This window comes from Artemia franciscana, chromosome 5 (assembly GCF_032884065.1).
Source record: "Artemia franciscana chromosome 5, ASM3288406v1, whole genome shotgun sequence".
NCBI lineage: Eukaryota > Metazoa > Arthropoda > Branchiopoda > Anostraca > Artemiidae > Artemia > Artemia franciscana.
The window spans coordinates 12,780,854-12,795,253 of NC_088867.1; the positions used below are offsets into that span (position 1 = coordinate 12,780,854).

Here is a 14,400-nt window from a genome sequence, read left to right on the forward strand (position 1 = left end):
AAATTTTCTTAGGCTCGTTACTTTTGATGGATAAGAATAGCCTTGATGAAACTTATAAATTTAAAATCAGCATTAAAATACGATTCTTTTGATGTAACTATTGGTATTAAAATTCCGTTTTGTAGAGTTTTGGTTACTATTGAGCCGGGTCGCTCCTTACTGCATTTTGTTGCCACGAACTGTTTGATGAGAATTCATACAGAATTTCCATCAATATGAACAAAAATAACCACTTTTCTCCCCCCCCGGAATTATGCAGCACCAATTTTGATAAGGATTTGTTGAACAGAAATACAGATTTTCCATTTTTATTTCCTACTTTGCTCTCTTTCCTTTGGTTTCCTTATAATGACGTTTTAGGCTCCAATTTCCAGGGGGTCAAGGCTCCCCATGATGGCGCGAATGCTCTAGTGGGATGTACACAAAGTCTTTCAACAGTTCTGAAAAGTTACGTGCGATTATATTCTGGCCCTAAATTTGGTGAAAATTCTTATTTTATGTGACACATCCCACAAACTGAGCTTTTTGGTTAAAGCAATTAATACATTTTATTCTTTAGGACAACAGCAATCCCCCGTGAATATTGATACTGCTAAGGCTATAGAAAAGAATTTGCAACCTCTGAGACTGACCAACTATGACTCCGATCTCAGCGAACTTACTGTTCAGAATACTGGAAAGACAGGCAAGCAAAAATATTCATTTTCTTTTCCTTCTCCACAGACCATACCACAATAAATTTAGAAGGTTGTGCAGTAGTCAATTTGCTTATGCATTGAAGAAGTGGTTAAGGACAAAAGGTATAGGAGATCGTCCATCTATATAAAACTCGATAATAGAATAACAAAAGCAACAGCTCTCATAATTTTATTATAAGCAGAACCTTGATTTGCGTATCCGATTTTAGAAGAGACTCGATAGACTATGCTGTAATGTATTACATGTCTAATATTAGTAGTATAGGGGGCAATACTCCGAGCACAATTTTCCCCGTTGGAATCCCGGACCGATATTTTTCAAATCCTTCATACCCCCTCAATTAGACCAAGACACACATATCCCGCCATTACCAAACACACATCCGGGGTATACTAGAGCCGATTGGAGTTACCAATTCCTCTAGAGATAAAAACATTCCTGGAAACCTTGCATGCCAAAGAATATTGTCGCTGCACCACAAGAGTCCTATGTTGTAAGTATCGTATCTGGATGTTATTATCTCAGTTTCTGGTGGAAAAAACATTTCTATGCCAATTTTAATTTGTCGATGAAATAGCACAATTGGCCCTATTACGCACATTTCCCACTATTCCAATGTTATTCTCTCAGATTTTGGTGAAAGATACATTTCAATGCCAGATATTTGATATAAAACAATGAAAATTCGTCCAAGCTAATATCGTTATACAAAGTGAGCTTTATCTATCAACATGTTTAATAAAACGAGTTTTGATGAGGATCGTAATGTATAAAAGGTTCGTAATCTATATATTTTTTTGTCGTATGCTTAGTGGACGGTGACTGATTTTTATACAGTTTTGGTTTATCCAACCACATTTAAGATCCCTTTAGCTACCGAATTGTATGTAAATCATATATTATGTTTAGTTTTCAAAGCACCCGTCCCTACTGGCAATTCTTAAACTATTGAATTTGATCCATGGAATGTTTTTGCGCGTGGACTTTCAGGGAACAGAAAAGAACAATATCAATACGAAAAAGAACATTTAGCGAGTTGTATGCCTTTTTGTATCATGTACCATCATTAGTTTTAGAAACACCCCTCTCTACTGGCCATTCTCGAACTTTTGAATTCAATCCATGGATTATTTTGAACCAGGACCTTCAGGAGATGGCAATTTTAACATCGAAACTAAAAAGATCATTTGCTGAATTTTATAGGTTTATAAATCATATATAATCATTAGTGTTAAAAAACACCCTTCACTATTAGCCATTCTTGAATTTTAAATTCAATTCATGGAATATTTTGAACCTGAAAGTTCAGGAGACGGTAGAGAGCAATATCAAAACTGAAAATCGTATAAAAACCACCTTTGGTTGGCTTGCGAGCTTAGCCCTTGAGGCGAATCATATTTGTTTTTGATTCTGAACATTTCGATTTTTTTTAGGACTTGCAATTTTTTTTGAACTTTGAAATATTTTTATTTCTTGAAATTAGAAATTGTTTTTTTAACTTAGAAATTTCTTCAACTTAGAAATTTGAATCGTTTTTCTTTAAGTCTTAAAAAAGACACTATGTATACTTAAAACTTATAGGTTCTTCGCAGAATGGGTAGCAAGGGGACATACCTGAATTTGATAAGTACATACGACACAGTAAAAAGTATGTTATATCCTAGGAGCCCCGTTTGTAGATGTATAACAGTGAACTTTAAGCAATAAAACGCTGAAGTTTAACCTCGTCTTTATTTCTAGACTTATTACCGGAAGCAATCACACTGATAGTTTCAAACTAAGCTATGATGGATGAAAATAGTGAAATAAATTTTTTCATATATCTTCATATATATTATTTTTCTATATATCTATTTTTGCATTTTTAGCATCTGTTAAAGGCAGTTACTCTCAGATAATAAGCTTCAGATATTACACAACCCCCATTATTGTCTCAAAAGCAGTTAATATAATGTAGCATGAGTGGCAAATCGGCTGTTGTGTCATCTATAACTTTAGTGAAAAAAGATGATAGCACTTGGGTAGAAAAATAAAAACGGCACCATTCGTGACTGTAAATTAATGCATGACACCAGTAGGAATGTGAACGAAGCATTTGATGTCACGGACAAAAAAAAATCCCAAACTGTTTGTTAGTTTAAATATCAAATGTATTTTGAATAAATACAAAAATCTCAAAAACTCCTCTGGTCTTGATTTCACCCCTTAATGTAAAAAGCGAGGAATTCAATAGTAGTTCTTTTCCATGCCATTAGAATGTCATTAAGAAAAAATAAACTCTGGCCTATGAAAAACCTGAAAAAACTCTTCGGGTCTTCACCTCTTAGCGTAAACAGCGAGGCAATAAGTAGAGATTTGTTTCGTTATATACAGAGTAACTTCTGTTTGTTTTTAGTCTTAATGTAACTCCTTACTTTATAGTTCAATGAATGAAAAAATGAAACAAGTATCCCGTTGTTGCATCTCTGACCTATGAAAAAATCTCAAAAACTCCTCTGGTCTTGGTTTCAACACTTAGAGTAAACAACCAGGCATTCCATGGTCGTTCTTTTCGATGCTATTAGAATGTCATTCAGGAAATAATTTCTGGCCCATAAAAAATTCAAAAAACTCCCTTGGTGTTGGTTTCACCTCATAGCTTAAAAAGCGCGGCATTCAATAAATGATCTCAGATTGTCTATGTTAGCCTCATTACCAGCATAGTATCCCCAATTATAATATGAACCTCTTAAAAATCCCTTCAAGTTTCAAAATCAGTGAAGGTATCTCAAAGTAGATTCCTAGATTCAACTTTGATTCTAGCATGTAACTTTAAACATTCCTTAAAAAAGGCCAGGTTCAAGACAATTCCTTGATTTAAGTCTGAAATTTTTACCAATTTCACAGCCTAATGTCCTATTACCCCTCTCAAAATTTATACAACTGACAAAATAGTAAAAAAAATACTGCCAAGAATAAAGCCAAAATATTCTTATAAGTACCATCAGTAACAAGATTTGACATAAATTGATGAATAGATGAATCCAGAAAGATGATGAATCCTTGTATGCCATATTTATGTTTTACGAATCTTCTGTGTCATTTCTCAGGGAATATGAAGAATTCCTGTAGGGGAACCCTGCTTTCCTTGATAATTTATTTTTCTCCTCGTGATCTCTTTCTAGTATGCTGTACCTCATATTCTAAGACCATCGTTGTGATTTTGAGCCTTCATGTGGTGGTAAGGGTGCCTTTTCTTCAGCTAGTTTCTTACTTGACTAATCTAAAACTGGATTTATTTTCATTCCAGTTTAGTTCATTTCATTCAATATTTTTCTCCTCAACTCTTCCAGATTAACCTCATCTACACGAATGTCGATATGTTCTAAATTGGTTGCATTAGACTCATAGAAATTTGTGGAATCATGATAATGGCCTTTACAGATAATACAATTACAGTAAAAAGATATTTGTATTTCAATATTTTCATCTATGAAAATAGTTTGAAACTAGTTTGAAACTAGTTTGAAACTAGTTTAGTTTGAAACTAGCAGTGTGGTTGCTTTGGTATCTGACTTAAAAATAAAGACAGGTTAAGTTTAAAGACGTTTGTTGCTAAAAGTTTACTATCACACATCCATAAAAAGAGGGTCCTATGATACACCATATTTTTTACTGTATAGCATGCATGTGCCACGATTAGGTATATCCCTTGGAGTCCACTATGTGAAGAACTTAACCTTATCTTCAGGGCATTGATAAAATTCTTCAAGTTTGGGACATTTAAACTCTTCTTAATTGAAAAGTGGAATTCTGTGGTCACTGTTTTGGATCAAAAGTTTATCTCTAAGCAGATTACCTTTTACACACAGCGCCTCAACTGTAATCAATCGATCATAATAATTCCCAGTCGGTTCAAATATCGTAATATAATACTCCATAAGCTTATATTATAGTCAAACATATTACAGTTCCCTTTCCAGTCGCAAAAGTTAATTTCTTCATATTCTTCAGTCAATAACCAAAGTACATATCCAAATATAACTCCACAAGACTATGATTTCAAGGACAGAAATTCAATTTCATATGCTCAAATCATCTCGAAACTCATTGATGTAGGATCTAGAACAAAAATAGAATAGAACATAACCAAATTGTTTCTTACAAGCATACATAATGTCTTTTTGAAACTTAAAAGAAAAAATTAACATTTTTTCACCCAAATGGATTTTTAACTTTATGCTTGGAGTACGCATACGTTTTTCATCCCCTTCCCACATTGCCTTTTGACTTAATGCAGATGCCAACACCATGCAATACTTTCGTAATATAATTTCAAAACAAATCATTTTCTTGGGACTTTCAGACTTGTTTTTTTTTCTTGTCCCTTTTGGGGTTTTTTCCATGTCTGAAGCTTATTATTTGATACTAACTTCCTTTGAACATGCTACAAATACAGTAAATGATATTTGTATTTCAATATTTTCATCCATCATAGGTTAGTTTGAAAACGTTAGTGCGATTGCATCTGGCAACAAGTCTAAAAATAAAGACTGGGTTAAACTTGACGATGTTTTTTGCTTAAAGTTCACTAATACACATCTACAAACGGAGATCCTATGATACAGCATACTTTTTACTATGTCGTATGCACTTACCACAATCATGTATGTTTCCTTGGTAACCAATGTGCGAAAAACCTAACCTCATTCTGACTTTTTCTGTCTTTCTGTGTGTCATTATGTCTGTCTGTCTGTGTCTGTGTTTCTATGTGTCTGTTTGTGTGTCCGTAAACCTTTGAGTCTGTCTGCCTGGGTGAAAAGCTCAAATTTCTAAGATAAAAAAATTGGAACCGAATTGTTTGTTACAAGTATGCAAAGCGTCTTTTTTGAGACTTTAAAGGAAAAATTTAAGTCCAATTTCTGAGTGAAAAATTATTTTTTATTTAAAAAATAATTTCTAAGTTTGAAAAAAATTCAAATGTTTAGAATCTAAATTAAATAAGATTCCCGTCATGCGCTAAGCTTCTAAACCAGCTGAAGACAGTGTTTATGGGCTTTTAAGTTTTGATATTACTCTTCAACGTCCCCAGAAGGTTCAGGTTCAAAAGAGTTCCATTGATTGAACTCAAAATTTCAAGAATGACTAGTAGGGAGGGGTGTTTTTTAAGACTACTGACTGTATATGATAAACGAATACATACAATTAGGCAAATACTAATTTCTGTTTTCAATATTATTCTTCACAACCCCCCTTTTCTAGAAGGTCCTCGTTCAAAATAATCCATGGATTGAACTCAAAAGCTCAAGAATGGCTAGCAGGGAGGGATATTTTTAAGAGTAATGATTATATATGATATACAAGCACATACATTTGGGTAAATGGTCTTTTTTTAGTTTTGATATTGTTCGTTGCCGTTTCCTGAACGTCCCGGTTCAAAATTATTCCATGATTAAATTCAATAGCTCAAGATTAGCTCGTAGGGAGGGGTGTTTCTTATAATTCAATACAATATATTATGGACATACAATTTGGTAACTAAAAGCATTGTAAATATGTTTTGATAAACCAAAACGGTATGAAAATCAGTCCCCGTCCATTAAGCATTAGAAAAAAAAAGTATGTTTCGACCCTTACGTATTATTAGACCTTACGTATGTTAGACCCTTATATATTACGTCCTCATCATAATTCCTTTTGTTAAGCATATTGATAGATCAAGCTCACTTTATGTAATGATATTAACTTAGAAGGATTCTAGTTCTGTTATATAAGTATTTGATATTCAAATATATCTTTCACCAGAAACTCAGATAATAACATGGTAGTGTTGGGATATGTGTGTAACAGGACCCCTTGTGCTATTTCATCGACAAATTAACCTTGGCATAGAAATGTATTTTCCACAGGAAACTCAGATAATAACATCCAGATACGACAATTACAAAATAGGACTCCCATGATACAGCAACAATATTCTTTGCATGCAATGACTCCAGGAATATTCTTATCTCAAGAGGGAGTGAAAAATCCAATTTGGCTCTAGTATACCTTCCATGTTTGCTTTGGGATTGGTGGGATATGTGTCATGGGACCAATCGAGGGGGCAAGAGGGATTAAAAAAAGCCATTACCGAGATTCAAAGGGGGTACACGGCACTCGGAATATTTCCCTCTATATAACTAATATTCTTTCTTAACGATGTGATAAGCAAATACTAAATTATTGTCAATATTAGTTTAGCTTTGTTTAGCCAACCCAGCTGCCCAAAAAACTAATTATTTGACCGATATACTTATTAAACCCTTTAGGAGAATGCTTTAGAGTAACATTCTAGCGTTAGACCTCTTATTTCAATGTTTTTCTTGCCATCTCAACAGGATTATTGACATTTTAAAGCCATGTTTCGAGTTTTCAGCTGTTGTTTTGAAACTGTACAGGTTTACCGTTTTTCTCAACCTTCATAACAGCCGGCAGTCACAACAAGCAAGCCTTCAACAGCATTATTTGCCGTAACCTAAAAAATGCGATTTTTCATCCAACTTTCCAGCTTTTAGTGACAAGTTCTTCAACCCAATGCGGAGAGGTGTTTACGCTCTCTCATTTATTTAGAGGAATGAATTTTGTCTCGGAAAGCAATATGGAGCACAGACGCAGTAGAGTGGGGACATCCACCTGGAAAAAATTATATTTAAGAATCGCACCACTGAAAATTTAAAATTAAAACCTTAAAAATCAGTTCCAGCATTTAAGATTTCTCCCCCCACCGAAAATAGTTTTCGTGAGTGCAATGATAAGGGATGGAAATCATTTTAGAATTATCATAATGCAAATGTTAAACTTCGGCACATTGATCTTGAGGTTGATGGGATAACAGCTCCTCCCATATTAAACGTGAGAACAACACATCAACAATAAACATAATCATTAAAAGCAAATGCATCAACATATATCCCCAAAAGGTTCTGTGTGCCCGGAGTGCACAGAGAAAAAAAAACGCATGGACATTCCAAGAAGCAAAGAACTACCCGAAACTGACTATTCTACGGAAACCAAGCAAGGTCAAAGAACGATTAATAGTAATAAGCAAAACATGCAATCAGAACTTGTGCTAAAGACAGACACACCCATCATAAAGGGGTATAAAAAGAAATATTCATACTTAGAAAGATTTTTACAATTCGTCGGAAGGCACCAAACTGTCAGCCTATCTCCTTTTCTATATCCCATTCTACCCATTCTTCAAATGGGTAGGAAATTTTTTTAAGAATCAGTTTTAAGGAAAAATAAATTTCGTGGGAAGGAAAAATCTTAAAACTACATATAGACTGACGCAGCAATACACAACCCCTTTTGATATTTAATAATTCCTGCTTTGTTTGTTTTTCAAACGACAATCTTCTCTTTCTTTTGCAGAAACTTGTGTTTTAGTTTTGAATATTTAAAATCTTATATTCTGTTTAGCGTGGCGGGCTGCTGAACCCCACACCATCCTTTCCTCTCATACACTTTTACGTTAAAGTTAAAGTTTTGTACTACAAAGCTTTGGGAATACTGCCTCATTTTGATGTATTTCTTTTTTCTCAGCAGTTTTTCTTAGCACACTCTTTACGTTAAAGTTAAATTTTGTACCACAAAGCTGTATGAATACTACCTAATATTAGTGTATTTCTTTGTTTTCAGCAGATTATTTTACTTCCCTTGCTTGCCTTCCTTAATGATTGGTAAGTATCCCCTAGTTAGTAATACGAAGCATAAAGTGGTTTCTCAAAGGGAAACTGAGAAATTACAACCTGAAAATCTACCTGTTTAGTTTATCCAACCATTAAAGAGCCCTGACTCATTTATATAAATGTCAAAGTACAAAAATACTTTTAGATAAAAACACAGCTATTTATGTAATTCTATTCTTTTCAGATTAATTAAATAAGTTATTCTTTAACTGAACTCAATTTTTGAAAATGCTCTTATACATAAATTTTCTCTCCACCGAAGGTATATCCATAGCACTAAGTACAATACGGCATTCATGGCATTCAATATATATTCAGAGGTATATACAATAAAGCTAGTATACATCCACGGCAGGCAATACGCAGCCTGCTGGTTCTGCCAGCCAATAGGAACAAAAAAAAAGATCGGAAGTAAAATTAGAGCTTTTTAGGTGTGCCTAGATGCAAGAAGACACCGCACTAAATGAATGGGAATGGGAAATGTTGCACCAAATTCAAGAAAAAATAATTCAAGATAACACTTCCCGGATAGAATAGTATAAAGTTTAATAACTTTTATAGATCTTGTCCTAATAAAATACCCTATTTTTATGAAAAGTTTACGAAAAGAGCTCTTGATTGAAGTTTTCGCTGTAAATTCTATAAAGGCTGAAGTAACTGAATTTTTCGATCCACATGTAGTCTTCTTTTTTTCAAACAAAGAAAATTGAATAAAACTTTCACTTGATGAGCATATACTTTTCGGTACGGAATTTTTAAACCTGTTGGCAGTGTTTTTATTCTACAAGATCTATTCAAGTTTTTCTTGATCTTGAATTAACAACTCCCTTTAAATCGTTTTTATGGTTCTTTCAATTGCATACATAGCTAAGTATGTAACTCCAGTTCCTCTCAGAATAATTAAATAAGTTAATTGTTTAACCGGACTCGTTTTTGGAAAAAACCCTTATGCTTAAATTTTCTCTCAACCGAAGATATATTCAAAGTATTCAGTACAATATGGCAGTCGCATCATTCAAGGTATATTCAATGGTATATCCAATGAAACAATTGCATATCCATTGCAGGCCCTGCGTAGCCTGATTGTTCTGTCAACCGAGTAACAAAAAAAAACGAAAAAAATAGAGGTGACATTCGAGCTATTTTGGTTCACCTAAATACAAAAACACGTCACACAATGAACACGGATGTTACAGAAAATTCAAGAAAAAAAATCAAGATAACACTTCTCGGATAGAAAGGTATACATTGTTTTCATCGATATTGTACAAAAAATAGCCCTTTTTAATGAAAGGTTCACAAAAACAGTTATTAATTGAAGTTTTCTCTGTAAATTCAGTAAAGGTAAGAAGTAAATGAATTTTTCAATCCACATCTAGTCTTCTGTTTTTCAAACAAGAAAAACTGAATAAAACTCTCTTTTGATGAGCATATACTTTTCGGTATGGAATTTTTAAACCTGTTGGCAGCTGTTTTTTTATTTTCCTTGCTCTATTCAAGTTATTCTTGATCTTAAATTAACACCTTTCTTTAAATTGTTTTATAGTTCTTTCAATTACATACATAGCCTAGTATGTAATTCTGTTCCCCTCAGATTAATTTAATAAGTATTGTTTAACAGGCTCATCTTTTGAAACTACCCTTATACGTAAATTTTCTACCAACTCTAGATACACTCATAGCGTTCGGTACAATACGGTAATCACAGCATTCAACGTATATTCAATGGTATATCCAATGCAGCAAGTGCGTGTCCATGGCAGGCACTGCGCAGCCTGCTCGTTCTATCAACCGAGAGGAATAAAAACTTAAATTCGAGCTATTTTAGTACACCTAAATAAAAAATCACTCCACACTCAATGAACAAGGATGTTGCAGCAAATTCATGAAAAAAATTAAGATAACACTTATCGGTAGAAAGGTATACAATTCAATCATTTTTATCGATCTGTTTATGAAAAATAGCTTATTTTGATGAAAAGTTCACAAAAATAGTTCTTAGTTGAAGTTTTTCTGTAAGTTCAATAAAGGTTGAAGTAAATGAATTTTCCGATTTACATCTAGTCTTCTGTTTTTCAAACAAGGAAAACTGAATAAAAATTTCGCTTGATGAGTATATACTTGTCAGTATGGAATTTGTAAACCTGTTGGCAACGGTTTTCTGTTCTGATGGCTCAGAACAAAAAACTAGCTATTCTAGTTATTCTTGGTTATCACATCGTATAATTTTTTTTAAATCGTTTTTATGGTTCTTTCACCTGCTCTCACTCACTTCAGGTTCCTTGGTTATTGTTATAGCTCCTTTTTTTCCTACAACCTACATTTGAGCAAAATCTATCATTTTTACTTGTGAATACATATTACTTCAACCCCTCTAACATTTTTCAAGTTCATTTTCAATATCTGCATCTATTCTCAATAGGTTTAACTAGATTAAAAATGACGTGGTATCGTCGCATATTAGATGTAACATCTGAATAGACACTGATAAGAAGGGGAAGAGGGCAAGAATGCGGTCCCTTGTATTTAAGTTAAAGTGAGAATAAATTAAATTTGTGTAGAAGTTAAATAAATTAAATCTATTACTTCAACCCCTCTAACATTTTTCAAGTTCATTTTCAATATCTCCATCTATTCTCATAAGGTTGAACTAGATTAAAAATGACCTGCTATCATCACATATTAGATGTAACATCTGTATTGACACTAATAAGAAGGGGAAGAGGGCAATTAAAATTGTGTAAATTAAATAAACTAAATCTATTACTTCAACCCCTCTAACGTTTTTCAATATCTGCACCTATTCTCAAAAGGTCACGCTATATTAAAAATGACCTAGGTGTGGTTCTGTAATAGGATGCACAAATTTGGCACATATTAAATCTTATATGCAAGATAAGGTAACTAAGGTAACTTAGTTCAAAGTTCTAAGGCTCTAGATAAAGATAAAGTTCTAAAAGCTACCAATCTGTTTCTAGGACACGAGTTCTAATACATTTTATTTTTGATAACATGTATCTATTCTATTGTGTTGTAGGTACAAAAACTCGGTAAATAGATTCAGGAATTCACTTTGTAATGAAAAAATAAACTCTATAAGCCGTTATGCAGTTTTTGATAGTAGCAAGTAAGTAAATAATAAAAAGGAATATAAATGTCTGGTGCTTAAACATGGGAATTGAATACAGAAATTTACACGTGGGAATAGAATACAACATGAACTAAAACGGACATTGAAATTCGGAAAATAGCATGGAGAGTAAATATTAGGAAAACAGAATCGTTTGTGCCATTGGAAGTTCAGCGTTTTCATCAAGAACTGTGAAATTCCAAACTATGTAAAAGCACCTAATACATTATGATAAGATATCCCCCATCGACCTTGGACCCATTTCAACTCTATTCATGACTAAAAACCAAGATTTTCTAATATATATTTGTTTTTTGTAAACATCAACAACTAGAAGAACAATAGGATTTTTTTGCAAGACTGTGGAATTATATATTTGAATGTATATTTCGGCCTTGTGTCCAAGGGCTGTCTTCAGCAAAAAAAAAAAACTGTAAAAGAAAAGAGACTTGCAATAACATACAACCATTAAAACTAAAATGAAAATTTTTAAAACAGTCCCAGCATCCTTACTTCAGCGAAATTCGACCAGGACTCAGAGTTCAGATGAACTTCGCTGAAGTAAGGATGTTGAGACTGTTTTCAAAATTTTCATTTTAGTTTTCATGGTTGTATGTTATTATAAGTCTCTTTTTTTATATAATTTTGTTACGCTAAGGACGACCCTTGGACATAGGGTCAATAAATTCATTCAAATATAGAATTCCACTCTCTTGCGAAAAGAATTCCCTATTGTTCTTCTTGTAGTTGACCAAAATCAAAACATGCATTGATTCAAAAACGTTCAGAAATTAAATAAAAAAAAGTTTTTTTAACGGAAAGTAAGGAGCGACATTAAAACATAAAACGAACAGAAATTACTTCATATATGAAAGGGACTGTTTCCTGATCAACGCCCCGCTCTTTACGCTAAAGTTTGACTCTTTCTCTTAACTCTACTTTTTAAAACAGTAAAAAAAAACTTTAGCGTAAAGAGCGAGGCGTTGATCAGGAAGCAGCCCTTTCATATACGAAGTAATTTCTGTTCGTTTTAAGTTTTAATGTTTCTCCTTACTTTCCGTTAAAAAAAACATTTTTTTTTTAATTTAATTTCTGAACGTTTTTGAATCAATGCATGTTTTAATTTTGGCTCTCCGCAGATGAATAGTTAAAACGAAATTTGCATTATTATTTTTTTTTGGCTAAATGGCTTTCTCATAGTTTTGATTGAATGATTTTGGGAAAAAAGTAGCGGAGGAGGAGGCCTAGTTGCCCTCGGATTTTTTGGTTACTTAAAAAGGCAACTAAAACTTTTAATTTTTTACGAATGTTTTTATTAGTAAAAGATATACGTAACTGAAAAATTAGCTTACGTAACGAACTTCTGTATTCTCATGTTTTTATTACGTATATGAAGGGGTTCACCCTCTCGTCAGTACCTGGCTCTTTACACTAAAGCTTAAATTTTATCCCAATTTCTTAAGAATGACCCCTGAATCACAAAAGCCGTAGAATAAATAGCTGAAATTGCTAAAAATACTTCAGCGTAAAGAGCGAGGTATTTGGGGGAGGTGATCCCATCATATGCGTAATAATTTCTGTTCGTTTTAGGTTTTAATGCTTCTCCTTACTTTCAGTTGGAAAAACTTTTTCATATTTATTTTTTAATTGTTTTTTTTTAAATAATGCTAGAAAATCCTGCGCTCCCTTCATGAAAAATTTATTCCCCCATGACAAATTTCTCCAAGGAAAGTTCTCCCAACATATCCCTCTCTTCACAGCCCCCCCAAGCCTAAAAATCCCCCTGAAAACGTCTGTACACTTCCAAATAACCATTACTATAAGTAAGGACTGGTCAAAGTTTGTAACTTGTGGTACCTCCCACGGGGACTCTGGGAGAGTAAGTCGTCTCCAAACATAGTTATAAAGTTTTTTTACTACGCTGAATAAACTGGCTATCTCAGAATTTTGATCTGGTGACTTTGGTAGAATAAATAGCGTGGGAGGGGGCCTAGATGCCCTCCAATTTTTTTGGTCACTTAAAAAGGGCACCAGAACTTTTCATTTCCGCTAGAATGATCTCTCTTGCAAGATTCCAGGACTACTGGATCGATAAATCACCCCTGGGATAAAAAAACAACAAAAAAACAAACAAAGAAACACGCATCCGTGATCTGCCTTCTGGCAAAAAATACAAAATTCCACATTTTTGTAGATAGGAGCTTGAAACTTCTACAATAGGGTTCTCTGATACGCTAAATCTGACGGTGTGATTTTCGTTAAAATAGGGCAAATTTTTTCAGGCTCGTAACTTTTGATGGATAAGACTAAACTTGATGAAACTTATATATTTAAAATCAGCACTAAAATGTGATTCTTTTGATGTAGCTATTGGTATCAAAATTCTATTTTTTAGAGTTTCGGTTACTATTGAGGCGGGTCGTTCCTTACTGCAGTTCGTTACCACGAACTGTTTGATGTTTATGGTGGACAGAAAGTACTGTCTTCCTCGCTATTTATATATTTTTCTTTAAAAGTTAGGGATTTAATAGGGCATTATGATATTACTGTCAGCGTTGCCATTATTGAACCATGCAAACATATAAGCAAATCTAACTAGTTAAATTTGACAACGCTTTTCATAAGTAAAAATCCAATTATCAATAATCTCTTGTTCTCCACCGACAACTACACCTTATTAAGTTGTTTTGTGTAATTTTTATTAGCTGTTTTTGCTGATTTTTATCCCACTTCTTTTAATTTAGCTCCTGCTGAAAAGAACAACTGCATAAATGCAAATAGGATGTTTTTATCAAATATTGAAATCTCGATGTTTTCTAATTTTAAAGGGTATATATGGCTGGATAAGTTTTGACTTAA

General features: G+C 33.3%; 1 protein-coding gene across 1 annotated transcript in view; it reads left to right on the forward strand.

Annotated features, from left to right (window-relative positions):
* Positions 1 to 14,400, forward strand: part of LOC136026988 (carbonic anhydrase 12-like) — a gene marked incomplete in the record, with an annotated part of 95,660 nt that overhangs the window by 49,253 nt on the left and 32,007 nt on the right. The window contains 1 exon segment of the mRNA XM_065703865.1: positions 560 to 685. Coding sequence (XP_065559937.1) covers positions 560 to 685 — 126 coding nt within the window.